Source organism: Mixophyes fleayi, chromosome 2 (assembly GCF_038048845.1).
Source record: "Mixophyes fleayi isolate aMixFle1 chromosome 2, aMixFle1.hap1, whole genome shotgun sequence".
Taxonomy (NCBI): Eukaryota; Metazoa; Chordata; class Amphibia; order Anura; family Limnodynastidae; genus Mixophyes; species Mixophyes fleayi.
This window is the reverse complement of record NC_134403.1, coordinates 328,820,776-328,836,723: the sequence shown is the minus strand read 5'-3', so window position 1 is coordinate 328,836,723 and position 15,948 is coordinate 328,820,776. Positions and strand designations below refer to the sequence as shown.

Here is a 15,948-nt window from a genome sequence, read left to right as displayed (position 1 = left end):
CAAGCGATTGTGGCTCCATGCTTCTACATGAATGACCTTTTTATCAAGCAGTGCGGAAGCTACTTCACTGCTGTGCTGCTTGGTTATCACCAGCGTTGCAATAACTTTTACATAAAAATTCAAATATTCTTCCCTTCAGCCCTGCTACACTATATAGCCTTGGCAGCATGCCACCCGTACACAAATCCCCTCTAGGAGCATGCTGTACAAGGTATTATAGGTTCCACCTGGTGGTGCTAGACCTCCTGGGCACCACTAGGTACACCCATAGGTGGAGCTAGAGACACCACTTTGAACGCTTTGAACCAGCAGGACACGCCCCCTTCAACTTGTAGAATCTCCCTGAAACATATGCATTATTTGCTTTTATATTTGACTTATTTATGACTAAATATTTAATATTACGTATTAAATATCTAGTTGAGGTGTATGTATACGTGCTGCCTTTCCTCTTTGATTCTTTATTTGATTCCTGGGGACACAGGCCCCTTTAGGCTTGCAGCTCACATCTCCATAACAAGAGTAATTTAGACTAATCTAGTAATTAGATTTTTTAGCGCCTTAAGCTTTTTTCTTTTCTTTTTTTACCAGATATGAAAACAAACATCATTGTACCAAATGAAACAGTACATACATACCTCCCAACATTTGGGTAGATGGCATTGAGATGAGGGGCATGGCCACAATGGGCGTGGCAACACCCCCAGGGGCTTTTGATGTGCTGGGCTGCCCCGTTTTCTCTTCCTCTCCCCCCTCCAAACACCTTTATTGCCATGGCACCCATTCACCTCATTCTCAATCAAATCTTACATACAATTGCGCTTCCGTCTCTGCTCAGTGAGCTGGTCATGTGTGGGAGCCCTTATCTTAGAGGATACCTCCTTGTCATATGGATATGGCCAAATCTTCAACAGGACTCATATAACATGAAAAATAAACAAACAACAATACATAGTGTAACATGTAATCATCAAGGACTGAAGGATGTCCACCACCACTATATATGCAATCCTTTATCCTGAATAGTGATTATTAAGAGCCCAAATAGGGATCCACCAGTGTTATTCCTCCTTGTATAATCCCCTTAGGGTATCTGCTTACAAGAAGAACCTCCACAATGCGCTTGTCAAAATCAGCTCCTATTCAGATTTTCCCTTCCTTTCCCGGAGCTCAGACATCAGCAATATTCATATCAGCACAAGCAATGGAGAGTAACACAAGAACAGACCTTGTGCATTAACTCAATAACATATTTATTCCAAAACATATAAAATACACTCAACTTCGAATGTGAAGAAGAAATGATTATGAATAAAACCCGTACCAAACTCCCATCTTTTTAGTCACATAACAGGATCTCAGTAGTAACGTACCTTGAAAAAGACCCTCGGATATAGGGTCGAAACGCGGTGGTAGATTGCGGGTATCGGACGACCATCATAGGTGACATTAAGTGTGGATCGCAGCTGCAGCGGTTTATGAACTTGCTACTGAGATCCTGTTATACCCCCCCTAGCAGGGGCTTGCTGCCGGTGGCTGCACACTCTGTATAGGTCCTTTCGGCAGAGACAGGCAGGGAGAGTGTGCTGCCCGGCTGCTCTGATTGTATTTTAAAAACAGAGCGGCCAGGCAGCACACTCTCCCTGCCTGTCTCTGCCAAACGGACCTGCACAGAGTGTACAACCGTAGGCAGCCTTAGTCAAAAAGGGGGTGAGGACTAAATCGCCAGGCCCTCGCCGCTAATTTAAAATTATTTATTTATTTTTTCATTTTTTATTTTGCAATATTTTTTATATTTTTTTTTTCCCCCCCCGCGGGGGGGTTCGTTGGTGGGGGGGGGAGCTGGAAGAAAAAAAAATTCCATACTCACGTGATCGCGGCGCCGCGTCCCTCCTCTCCTCTCTTCTCCATTCACACTGACTGTCGGGCGTGACGTCATCAACTCACGCCCGTCAGTCAGTGAGGAGCGCCGCAGGCCAGGACAAAGCCAGAAGAAAGAAGCTGACAAAAGGTAAGTAAAGAAACGGAGAGGCAAGGGGAGAAACAGAAAGGGACAGTACTATAAAGAAAGGGGAGAGAGGCACAGAGGGAAAAAAAGGGAGAGAGGCTCAGAGGAATAAATAAAAGTGGGAGAGAGGCACAGAGGAATAAACAAAAGTGGGAGAGAGGCACAGAGGGGGAAAAAAGTGGGAGAGAGGCACAGAGGAGAAAAAAAAGTGGGAGAGAGGCACAGAGGAGAAAAAAAAGTGGGAGAGAGGCACAGAGGGATAAAAAAAAAAGTGGGAGAGAGGAACAGAGGGAAAAAAAAGTGGGAGAGAGGAACAGAGGAATATAAAAAAGTGGGAGAGAGGAACAGAGGAATAAAAAAAAGTGGGAGAGAGGCACAGAGGGAAAAAAAGTGGGAGAGAGGAACAGAGGAATAGAAAAAAGTGGGAGAGAGGAACAAAGGAATAAAAAAAAGTGGGAGAGAGGAACAGAGGAATAAAAAAAAGGGAGAGAGGCACAGAGGAATAAAAAAAAGTGGGAGAGAGGCACAGAGGAAAAAAAAGTGGGAGAGCGGCACAGAGGAATAAAAAAAAGGGGGAGAGAGGCACAGAGGAAAAAAAGGGGTATAGGCACAGAGGGAAAAAGAAGGAGGGGAGGCAGCATGGAGGGCGCAGTGTGAGCATAAGGGGGCACAGTGTAGTTGTGAAGAAGGGGCACAGTAATGTGTGTGTGTGATGGCACAGGGGGCTTGTTGCAATGTAGTGAGTGTAAGGTAGGTGGTGGCTAATTAATGGGTGCTATTTTGTTCGTAGGGTGATGGTGAGGCAATTTAATAGTGGGGACTATTAATTTAAGATGGGGTGGTTTGGGGGCTATTGAATGTTGGGGTGAGTTTGGGGAGAATGAGGTCTATTTATTAAATGTGACTATGAATTATTTAATGGCAGTGATGGTTGTGGGAAATAGGTATTGCTGGGGCTGTTTGCAGGAAGGGAAATAGGTTTATTTATTAAATGTGAATACTATTATTTTAATGTTGGGGCTGGAGAAAGGCCTAATTATTAATCGTGGGTGCTATTGATTTAACGCCAGGGCTGGCTGTAATTTTCTAAATGTAGCCATTTTTTCTCCCAAATAGGTCCTCCAACATTGCATGATCCGGATAAGCCACGACTAAAGAAACCAGCAGCCACAGGTGGTGAAAGTGAGAAGAACAGGTAGGAGAGAGCAGCATAGTGTGTGAAATGTTGTGATTCTAGTAAGGACAATGCCAATGTTTGGTGAGTGTTTGGTGAGCCCAGTAGACGCAGGCCAAGACTGAACTCTTTCTGTACACACTGCATTCTTCCTATACTACACAAGGGTGCTAGATGTTCTGAAAGTCAGGAGTGCTTGGACAAATGTCACGCTTTGGTGAATTCAGGACCTAGTGATTTTGATGTGCTAGCCACGACCCAATGGCGCATTGCCACGCCCCCAATTATGCGACCACACCCCCGAAAAATTTTGCGCCGCCAAAATATTTTTGCTTAATCAACTATAAGGGGGGCCCCATGAATTTGTTGTACCGGGGCCCTGAATTCCTCTTGGCAGCCCTGGGTATGGTACATATATAAGCTTTAATCAACTTTTGAGTATATTAAACTTGCACTGAATCATTAGGGGAAGTAAAATCTGATACGTGCTGTATTTTGCGTTAAAACGCACTGTGCAAGCCCAGAACCAGTCTATACGCCAGTGAACGCAGCAATTTCCAATTCATCTTCGAGTGCAAAGGACCCTTACTACAGAATACAATTTCATTGTCGAAACTGGGAGGGGACTGGGCGTATCCACATAGTCAATGCACAGTAAGGGCGTGTCAAGCTTGAGTACACACAGCAGTGCCTGATTCAAGCTTTGGGCATCTCAGAGGGACGTGTTTTTTTGTCATATCACTTGAACCAGGTACAGGTTGGGTGTAAGTGCCGATTACTAATGATGATGGTCGTGTATGTAAGCTAGAACATTTATTTGCCATCAGGAGCAACTGTAAAAATGCATTTTATTTACAGTAGACATTCATAATCTCCTCATAAATGTATTTTATGGGGGGGAAGGTAATGAAAAAAAACCTTTTTATTTTATGTTTTGTCATTAATGACTATATTATTACCCGCTGACAACTATTGAATGTTAAAAAAGCGTTTCTTGATGAATAAGGCACTTAAAATTTATTCCCATCTAGTCACTGGGTCAGAACTGTCTCTAGGACCCCCTACTCTCTCATTTCGCTCCCATCATCTGCCATAGATAGACTGACGAAGGGTAGTAGTAGAGGCGGAATAACGTTTTGGCATCATTACATTTATTCCCTGATCCCCCCCAACTAAAACTCTGGCACAAACCCAGTGGGAAACGCTGGGAAACGGATGTGAATTTAATGCTTACTGAGCAACAATGGGAAAGATTTTTTGTAACTTCCCACCGTATGTCTAAATGCATTAATCATAGAGATGCAGATCAAACTTCTCATCCGGCTATATCTTACCCCGGAGCGGTTACACAGGTTCTGGCCAAGTCAATCAAAATTTTGCTGGCGCCAATGTTACCAAATAGCTGATATTTTTCATGTCTTCTGGGCATGTCCGGAGCTTCAGCCGCTGTGGGATGAGATTTGCTTTGATCTCAACTGTCCTAAAGACTCCTGTTGCTCTAGACCCAGCCCTGGCTCTTCTCCATGTTTACCCAACTTCCATTCCAAAGCATGATCGCTACCTCTTGGGCCACATATTGATAGCTGCTAGAGCAGCAATAGCACAAAACTGGAAGTCTCAGGCTCCCCCTACCATTACCCGAATTATTTCTAAGATACAGTATAGCATTGAGATGGAAACAATAGATATGCCCTATTCCTCATCTACATCAGCTCCTATCATGAGATGGTTCAGTGGCATGAATACATCACAGATGGCCCCGGGGCTCCTCAAGATTCTCCTGATTTCCCAACAGCTCATTCTCCAGCGGCCCTTATAGCATCTCCCCAGCCAACTGATCAGCTCTTATCCCCTGGTACCCCTCCCATGGTGGAGACATCTCCGAATGGTCAAAATAAAGGCTGGTATGTCTGGCTGTATTTCTTTGTTTTTTTTATTTATCTTTTTTATCATTAAATGTGCACTGTTGATATTGTGTGCCTTATTTTAATTGAGTGATTCCTTTCTCCCTGAGTGGGGATTCCCTATGTGTTTCCCTTTGTTTGTATTTTCTCTGCCCCTTTCTTTTTTTCTGTACCCCATATACCTTTGGATAAAGTTGAATAAAAATATTGATGCAAAAAAATAATTATTCTAATCTCAAGATATTATTGTATGTCAGGTTTTTGATAATGTTCTGCAGCACATACAGTATACACAATATTAAGCCAATTATCTATTAAAACCAAGACACATGAATTTTGCTTACAGGCATTCTGTTTACGATAGCTAAAGGGCAGAGCTGGCAGACATGGGCGTGGTCTATGAGAGGGGGCGTGGCTGGATGAACTATGGGCACGGGCGGTTTAGTCCCGAAATGTTTCCCTCAGCGTTAGGATGAATGCATGTTCATGGCTCGATTGTAGTAGAGAGGTGTGAACAAATTATCCATGAAGCCAGCCGTTTCGTACGTGTTTTGTTTTAATGACCGATCCGACAACCTTAAAGCCGGACATAGGATCATAGGACACATGGCAAAAACAAAGATATTTTAGCTTTGAAATGAAAAGTCAAAAGCTGATAGAAAATAAAGCAGTGAAGTGGGTGCGGGGGGTGTACGAGTGTCTGCTGTTATAGGATTCATAATGTTGTATATGTCCCTCCAACATGGTACTACGCATGCGCACATATTCAGCCACAAAACCAAACAAAACATCTCAACATCACAGGAAGGAGAAACACTGCGCACATAGTGTGACGCCATCAGCATCTGTGTACCGGTTCTGTACACCACTTTCCATTACACTGCGCATGCGCGTATCTCGTGACGTAAGCAGACACCTCACGTCCAGCCCCCCCGCTGTGTACCGGCTCTGTAGGTCTCCTTCTGGCCTTAGTACGCATGCGCTCCGCTTTAGACGTCACTGTATCCATCCAATCTACTCTGCCTTCTCAATAGCGACCCTGTGTAGGCTCGTCTTCACCTCGGTGCGCATGCGTATGATATTTGACGTAAACGTCCTATCCACTCGTCCCGTCTTCTGAGTAGCGGCTCAAAGAACCCGTTGACCGCATTGCGCAGGCGCACACAGTTACGTCCACCAGTCTAGCGCTTCTCCCATACCTACTGTGTAGCGGCTCAGTTACCCCCCCCTTTAGCTGCCATCAGTGCGCATGCGCACAGGGCTGTCTCCCGCGCAGTCACTTTGCGCCAAGTGCGCGGCCGCCGCTGGGGGAGGGGAGACGCACGTAAGCATCCGCGGAAGGAGTGGAGCCCGGAAAGAGACAGCGACCCCCTCACCGCCTGCACCCCCTTCCTGTGAAAAGCGGGCCCGACATGGCCGGAGCCCTGATGCTTCCTGCAGACCGCAGCCATTGCAGGAGGAGGGACCGGCGGCCAGTCGGCTAGGCCCTGGATAGGCCTTGCCACATCTCCGGAGCAGCGAGCGCCCCCTCCTTGGACTGCTCCTATTCGAGGCTTTCTTGTCAGTGTGACACTTAGGAGACCCTGGGGCTGCAGGCCTGCGTATCACCAGGCAGCCACCCTCCTCCTCCTCCGGTACTCTGTCTCCACTGACCGCTGCTCCAGCAAGCACCTAGCCCCCGGGGCCTGCTCACCCTCCGCTGTGCCCAGCCTCCGAGACGCGGTCATGGAGACCAAGACGATCGTATACGATCTGGACACGTCCGGGGGTCTGATGGAGGTAAGCAGAGCTTTACTGGCTGAAGATCCCGTTATCCGTCCTCATCAGAGCCCCCCGTGCTGGAGTGACAGGCCGGGGCAGTATACACATCCTCTCACACAATACACAGGATCTTTGTGTATACTTCTCAGCATGTCAGTCCATTGCCCTCCCCTCCTGGAGAGAGTAATGGAGGGAGGAGGCCAGCTTCACCAGCACATACCCTAGAGCTAGCTCCATGCACAGTGTCTGCCCCAGATGTATAACTACCCCTGATCATGGTGGAAGATATGTGATGTCACTGTGTTTGTGTATCTGTACATCAGCCTACGGGGCTACGGAACCCGACATGTCTTTGTATGGATAATCGGGCTGCATTTCTTCCCTTACCACTGGCAGTATTGTGTACTCTCACATTCCTGTTGTTGACCTCATAAGGAATGGGCTTAGCTCAGGATCGGTACAGCTATATGCGTGTTCTTGTTGGAGAAGGCGATTTTCTTCCTGCATTGCTTTTGAATGTCACCCCTGCTTATGCTAATGTAGTTACTTAATACATGGATCAGATCATGCTACTACCATACTTGGCATCCATTATTATTGACTATGCCATGATGCTAAAAGAAGATGCAGGGGAGTCTTTTATTTGTCTTTATTCCTTTAACCCTTCTCCTTTTCCTTAAACTAGCAAATCCAAGCTCTTTTGGCACCCCCCAAGAGTGAAGAAGGGGAGAAGAAAAGCAGGAGACCAGAAAAAGAGCCCAGGAGGAGTGGAAGGGCCACCAACCATGACAGTTGTGATAGCTGTAAAGAAGGAGGGGATCTCCTCTGCTGTGATCACTGCCCAGCCGCCTTCCACCTCCAGTGCTGGTAAGTGGCTGCAGTTATCCTCTTTCCCATTGTGAGAGTGCAGTTCTCATCTGTTACACAGGACAAACTATTTCCTATATTTGCTCATCATTGTTGTTGTGCCTAGAATGTTTTGATCTGTTGCATCTATCAGATTGTGATCATAACAGGTAGTTTTCATTTCAGTTTGGAGGGCTGCTTTCTCATTTAACCCATTCATCTTTCTTTTTTTTGCTATTATGAGTTACAGAAATGAATCCGTAATAAGTCAATGGTTCTGTGTACTAGGTTGCTGGTTGCTTATGTGGTTTTTAACAACCTTCTTAATCTGTGTCAATGTTTTAAGTGATGTTCTACTGAATGATTGGCTAGATGTAGTTGTTCTCTACACTGTTTTCCTCCAGGCGGATTCATCTATTTGTTTATTAGTAGGGACTGTTGCACCCGCTGTTATCATAGCAGTGTTTATTTAGTGGAAATAACATTTACGGGTTTCTTTTTAGATTCAATGTGATTCAATAATAACATGCAGTTGACAATGTTTTGCAATCAGCCGCCTGTAGGTGGCGTCTGAGCTGCCCTTTCTCAGTCAAAACTAAGACAAGCTATGTTCTTTCTTTCATTAGACTGGACAATGTATGCTTTTCAAGTGATGCTGTGTTTGACCAATTGAAGCTAATTACTAGCTCCATCACCTCTAAAGAATAAAAAATAAAATAAGTGCTTGAACTACGACAGTTTGGCTTGCTAACCTTATAGAGGTCCCACATTAATTTGCTTTGGTGCTAGAAATTCATTTTATTTTTGTTATATTCTTGCAATGTTTCATGAATAATGCTGTTCATTAGTAAAAACGTAAGTGGACGTTTCTCAGTCCAGAATTTTTTTGCATGGTGGACAAGTTAAAATTCTAGTTACCGTGGGAGAAAATATAATTAAGCCTGGATAAATATCCTTGTAAAAACGCATTCAGTGGTGCTGGGAAGGTTGCCAGCATTGTTATTCAAGGACAACCTTTATTGTATATGATTGAACACTCTTGGGCATGGAAAGCATTACCTACACACAATTCTTGCGATCATAAAAGTATTTGTTCTGGTCAATACATATGCTTGTTGTGATATGCAGTGATAACCCAATATGCAGTTATAGCAGTATTGTTATATCTGCTGTAGGAAGTGCAGGTTTGTTACATCCAGCTATGTTTTATATTTCTAGTTATGCACATATTGTGTTTTGCTCATGTGTATGAACAGCCATTAACACTCTTGGGCTAATCAATTAGAGTAAACATTACTTTTAAAGCTAAGTGAAATTTTGATGTGAATAATTGTTCTGCTTATAAGTCTTGATTTTCATAGCTCACAATTGGGTTTTGGCATCTAATACTAAACTGACCTCCTAAAGCACAGGTTAGGCCACTACTTAGCATTAATATGTCAAAGGCTTTGTGTCGCTGAACTGAACAGCGCATGAAACGACTGGAGTATTCTTAAATATGTCTACCGTGCTCTTTCACTCACTTCTCTGCATCTGAGTGCCATGTCAGGAGGGAGGTGCTTCTCTAACATAGCAGACACAAAGTGACTGACAGCTTGTCAGTTACTTTGCAGAAATGGACTTGAGTGGATTGGTTGATTCACACTTGGGGACAGGGCCTGTGATGTCACTGTAATGCAAATATCTGCTTTTTGACCTGTATGAGATCCCATTAGAACAATGTGCTAGGTGGGGGTGTCTGTAATACTTAAGCTGACATTCAACTACAGTTCTGTTAACATTAAACATTGCGTTTTACGTTAATGTTTTCATATCTGAAAATGTCCGTTTTGTACTTGTGGTCCTTTTTAAAATGCATATGAAGTGTTGAATGTAGTCTTATTTAATATAAGTAATGGGTGCCCTGTGTAAACAAGGCTGCCATTTTAAAGCACTAAAGGGAGGTGACACAGACAGGAAGTCATTTGTACAGTTTAGATAACAAGTTCTAGATCTTGTAGAAAGTACTATTTGCAGACTGTAAATTAGGAAGCTATTTGATCTGTTTTCCTGCATTGTGGACAGATGCAAATGGTATGTACAGATTATACATTTCTGTATAGAAAGTGTATATTCCATTGTATTTACATATTACTACTTTGCATTTTTTTTATGTAATTTCTTTGAGTTTTAATGTGAAAAAGTTTTCCTGATACAGTGATGGTGTTCTGTATTTGTCACTGTTTCTAGATGAAGTATTTGTAAGCCCTTCCTTTCAAGATGTCTGCAGAGAATAAATAAGCAATGGTAATAACACACATGCTAATTTTACTTATAACTGTACAAATCCAAGTTGGCTCAAACTGAAAGTCCTCATGTTTAGATGGGGGTTGGGGTGAAGGCAAATCTAGCCCATGTTTATCCCATATATCTGTCAGAGATAATATTGATAAAGGGATGAGGAATTAGAACATGTATTAAAATTGAAGCCAAAAATATACTTGTACTTTTATTTAATCACATTAACAGACTAAGAAAAAATAACTTTGAAGCTCTGGATATGTATTGTATTTCCTTGTTTAGTTTCAGTATTGTCTGTAAGGTGCAATTTATGAAGGCTTTCAGAATTATTTTGATAACATTATTTTCCTCCTTTCCCCCAAAGTGGCACATTTTGAGACTACAATATTATATCTCTTCACTTGTCTCATTTAGCCTATATATATTTTTTTTGTTTTAGTAGCAAATAGAGCTATACAATATGTGTTCTTAATAGCGGTGGACAAAAATAAATGGAATTTAGAGCCAGCCAAATTTTCTAGGGAACCAAGGAAGTAATGTTTTTAGGTACATTGGCTACCTGGCTCTTGGCCTAGATCAAGTCTGGCCAACCCGTGGCTCTCCAGGTGTTGCCTGGCTATCAACTGGCAAAGTATGTTAGGTTTTGTAGTTTCACAACATCTGCAGAGCCACAGGTTGGCCAGGGCTGGCCTAGATTACAGCAGGTTTGAGCAAATCCCAGATGCAAAGTAAAGATGGTTATGCACCTATGCAATTATCGTGAAAATCACACGATTAATGACCATTTGTTCAGATATTACAAGAGTGTGTACGTACACATACGATATGTTTTGTAGGATAACACACATTGCATTGTTTGGTTTTCTAAACTTCCTAAAAATCTGTAGAGCGTACAGAATCGTGATCTTTCCAGCGGAGGGTTTTGAGAGATGAAGATCACAGATCTGAAAGTAAATTGTGTGTACGCATGAATCGCCATGCTCATCGGGACTTTGGTGTTTGTGAAATTGTTACAGAAATTTCATCTGAAGTAAGATTGCATAGGTGTTTACCCAGCTTTACAAATGTGCCTAAAACAATTATTGCTGGTTCCTAACTTTTGGTCAACACTGTTCATGTGAATGGATGCTTATCTTCCCTGTTGTCTTTGAAAGCTCAAACTTGTATAGTATTACCTACCATTTTACAGGAGTATCTCCTTGATTTTTATGGTCTAAGATATCATGTAATTAGAATATTTTGCCATCATGTGAGCCTATACCCTCTGTTCTAACAGCAGCTGCTGGTGCCTAGCTGGGTATGTCTTAAACATGTTGGTTGCTAGGGAAACAAGCTATATAACTGTAAGCTGCACTAGTCCTAGGACTGTCAATCACAATTAACTTTCGTTATGACGATTTGAATTTTGATTTGTCAAATCAAGATGATCTTCTCCTTTAAAAGGCCATTTAAACTAAAATTTAAGGTAATCCAATATGAAAAACCATCCTGTAACATTCAATATTGGATTTTTTCAGTAGTTATATTTGACATTTTTTTTCTATGCAGCTGAATTGAAAGCTAATCTGTTGTGAGCTATTCTGTTGTGAGCTATTTCAGATAGTGTTGTCCATGGAGAAAATACTACTTCAACAATTAGTTTTGTGTCAATTCTTTACACGCAGAAAAACTAGCAAATTCACAAGTTGTGAATGCTGCTAGTATCTCTTATCTATATGTTAAGGAACATGCATTTTTATCCTTTTGAATCATAAATAGGAGATATGAGAAATAAAAAGGATTCAGTAGTAAAGTAGTTACCCAGGTTGTTTCTCCTCTGTTTTCTGCCAAGTTACATTGGGTCTTCTTATCTCCACTTATCTGTTGTATAGGTTCTGTGTTGCTGACTAGGACGTCATTATGTGGTGTACAGTTCTCATTAGGATATTCACAGGCACTGATGTCTTATCCTATCATGCTGTATAGTCTTTTGTTGAAGGATTTCGACCTTTTAGATGTGTTTTTCAGTATTTTTGTGTTTGTTTTTAATATAATTAGCAGTATAGTCCATTTTCTTACCTATGAATACAACACAAAGCTGTCCTGTAGATAGATTTGTATCAAGGGCTAAAAGCCCAGCAGTACTGTGTGGTGTACAAGGACAATAAAATGAAACAATGATGACCTAAAGATATGGCTCTTAATGTTTATGCAAGTGCCAGATTCATTGTTTTTTACACATCAGCCACCTGGTTACTCAGATTTCTCCTTTTCTGAGATGTAGATATTGCTATAAATATATAAGAAGAACAAGCAATATACCATACTGTGAGATACATTCCAGCCTGAATGACCGACATCGAAGAAAGAGGTGGCCCTGAGGAGCTTTGTCTACCTATATAGGAAAATATGAAAAAGTTATGGACAACTTAGCGCATGGTTATATTTATAATAAAAAAAAAAAAAATCAGATGTCTTGAGAAGCCAGGAAATGATTGTTCTTGGGAGTAATGTGAAGCTGGGGGTGGTACTCTGCGAACAGGATGGCATCCCGGCTCCTTCATTATTCCTCCTCAGTACTATAAAATGCTGCAGGTGAGCAAGCACATATGTATGTCTCTGTGCTTTTTTTTGGAAATCTTTAAAAGACTTTGTGAATTGAGACAGTGAACTAAAATGTTGTACGTGAAGTGTTAATACGGTTTCCTTGTCTACAAACTAAAGGGAGTGGTCTGAGCAGACAAATGTGTTCAACATTCCACAGGGATACAATGCTTATGTAATAAGGTTTATTCATTCTCAAGAGGTTTGTTTGAGACAAGATGCTTCCTGTCCTTGGGGCAGCCTTGTTAACTATGGGGGGGGGGGCAGTGGTATGTCGATATTGCCTTTTTTTTACTGAATCTCTGCTGTTGTTTTTACTATGCACAAATATAAAATGAGTCATTACTTTTGATATAAATGTATTTAATGTTTGTAGACAGTTGTGTGTAGTTTTTGTCATGGTTTTTTTTTGTTTTTTTTTTTATCTTTAGAACCCATTATGTCATATATTCAGAAAGCATTAATAAATCCACATGTTTGGCACTGTAAGGGGCTGGGCAGTAAAGCAGTTGTACCCCTATATGGGTTTTTGCTCTGCACCTGTGGGGTGGAGGTGATTGGCTTTCAAAGGTAAACTAGACCAAAGTAACTTAAAGTGGATTTTGTGTTCTGTGAAGACCCCGCATTACACTTGCTAAACAAGCCTTTCCCACTTGTATGACCCTAAGTTGTTCTCTTGTAGTATGCATAAATAATCTAGCACACCTAAATATGAGGATCACACAGTGCTGTTTATAAAAGTAGGCTCAGCAAAGTCCTCTTGGAAATGATTGCTGAAATCCTATAAGGGGAGCCATTGTTACACAGGTTCTAGTGGCATCTTCATTGGGCAAAGCTAGTGACCCCATTGAAAGCAAGTGTGATTATCCCTAAATCATATTAAACTTTCTTATAACCTTTCTACATTCTAGTCTATTCATTTTGCTGGCCAATATTCTTCGACCTGTGAGACTTGGCAGCATGCGGGTCTCACAGGTAAGTGTAAGAAGCAGCTGTGATTTTCCACAATCTGCGCCCTCTAAACCAAAAGATTAAACATGAGAAAAATGTTGATCCTGCAAAATCTTTCATACTTGCTGAAACTGATTGTGGAATCTTGTGTATTCCTCAGTAACCTTAGAATTAATAAAAGATGTAAGCTGTTAGTAAGTGCTTTTAAATGGTGTGGGATATCTCATTTACTGGCAAAAATTGATTTTTACATCTGTTGAGCTATCCATGTATGGAGCAATATGACTGTTTGTTTTTAATGCTTAGTATGACCAGTGATCCAGAGTTAAAATCAGAATTCTTAAGGGCAGATTTAACTAACCTATGGAACCTCATAATAAGTGTCGGTGGGCGATGTTTCTGTAGAGGTGCAATTAACATGAGCAAAGATTTCTTTAAAATGTTTGAAGCATTTTGACCCTTTTAGATGTCTGGAGGTTTCCTGGGTAGACAATTTAACAGATGTCATGTAGCCTAAGTGTTCAAAAATGTTGCTGTCCCTTAATTATTGGGACATTTCTGTTGATTGTAAGGGATGCTAATCTTCCCTGGTGCCTTAACATTCCTAGACTTTGCTGTCTGGCTTCAGAATTCTGTATTATTTTGTCCACCCCATGGTTATTGTGCACCTGGCGAAAGTCAGCGCAGAGGCAGACTAGTTTTTCTGAAGTAATAGCTTTCGGCTATATGAAAGATGGCATCTCTCTGTGTCAGCCTAAGTGTGTCATTTTACCCCACATGCCCCATCCCCCAGTCTTAAGAATGATGTTTGGTCACCTTGGCAACCAGTTTGTCCAGCTCTAATTATCATCGATATTATCTACTATGTATGGTACACTGCACTACTTAAATCACATGGATATTGAAAGTCACCAAGCAGTCCTGTGACTATATAAATAAATAAGGCTGTATACAGAGTGCTTTTATAAAGGTTAGAGGTCTGAAGCGACTTCTATATTTTTAATTTACAGTAGGTCAATATTTTATAATACACACATTTTCCTAATGAATATGAAAGCCATGACATCAGAAGTAACTGTTTATACAGACATTTACTATAGTTTTTGTAATAACAAATCTTGTGTATTATAAGCTTTACAAGCATTTAGCTGAATTTGCAAATTTTAACCGCGCAAAACGTGGGTTGAATCTTTCCTTATGTGCTGCAGCTATTGTTTTTTTGTGGCTCCCACCGCTCACTGTTGCTTCTCTCCCTCAGTACTTCCACTTCTCACAATACTGCAGACAATAGGTCATCTATAGGGTGAACCGTTATTCGAAATCGGTATAACAAACATTTCAGTCACACTTTGTAACTGACTGCATCCAGCCCAAAGCATAAACATTGTCATGATTGTGGTGTTTAAAGATAACCAGTGCAATGTGAGAGGACATCCTCAATAAATTATAGCACCCTCAAATATTTAACTATTCCTGTTTATTTTATTTACAATGAATTTCAACTTTAGTCTGTTTAGTAATATGAAGGCAGAAATATAAAGGAGAAATGGTATGTGTATTTAGATATATAGCCTTTGAGACTTGCAAAAACAGAAAGGTCCATTCCATATTTGTCAGCACCGTTTCAAGCTTGAAAAAGAGACCCGACAGGCCTCTGAACATTGCTGTCACACATGGAGTAAACTTTCCAGTTTTTGCAAGTCTCGAGTGCCATGTAATATTCTATATAATACATACAGTATTACATTTTCTTCAGCCCTTGTCTGTTTAACTTTATATATTAAAGGATCCTATTCACTTTATACAGCCTCCTGCTACCTTTATTAACCCTTTGGTATTCTAGCTACTGTTTTTAGAAGATTTTTCTGTGCCTTCCTTGCTGGTCTCCTTTTGATACTGTCACATCTCACTTGGAAACGTGGCTAAATGCCAGCGTGCTGTAAAGGAACAGGATAAATAGATCTGCTAATCAAGATGGGAAATAACTCCCTACCATTTCCAGTTTGGCGCTGTTCTCACGTCTGTCTGATAAGATTCTTTTAATTTGCCCATGCTATCAGACTTTTATTACATGCATTGTAGAAGCAACACAGAAACAGTAGCACTGAAGTTGCAAAAGGATTTATTGACCTATACCAAAAGGTGTTGTTTCAGTCCCCAGCGACATTTGTAATATGAGTAATGGCTGAATGTCTGCCTTACCATCTTCAAGCCTTTATCTCGTTCACAACTACACATCCCTCTGAGATACATTGACCGCATTGTACGTTTATTTAGTGCTGTTTTCCAAATGCTTTGAGGACTGTAGTTAAGAGGTACTTTTGTATTTGATTTAGATGAGTAAGTTGTACAGTCACAATATGCTGAGTGTCAAGAGGCTTCCCTAATAGCTGCTAAGCTGGCCAAGCTAGGCCACTTATCAAATAGTGTGCTGCATCTAG

At 41.3% G+C, this 15,948-nt stretch overlaps 1 protein-coding gene across 2 annotated transcripts in view; it reads left to right on the top strand.

Moving 5' to 3' along the window:
- The first annotated feature begins 6,119 nt into the window (after positions 1–6,119).
- Positions 6,120–15,948, top strand: part of PHF12 (PHD finger protein 12) — a 40,104-nt gene continuing 30,275 nt past the window's right edge. The window contains exons 1-2 of one of the 2 annotated variants that reach the window (XM_075196837.1): positions 6,120–6,865; positions 7,533–7,714. In XM_075196837.1, the coding sequence (XP_075052938.1) occupies positions 6,812–6,865; positions 7,533–7,714 (236 nt within the window). In that variant the 5' untranslated portion in view covers positions 6,120–6,811. Of the gene's footprint in view, positions 6,866–7,532; positions 7,715–9,922; positions 9,980–15,948 lie in introns of those variants that run through there. The other variant, XM_075196838.1, reaches the window with a different exon arrangement.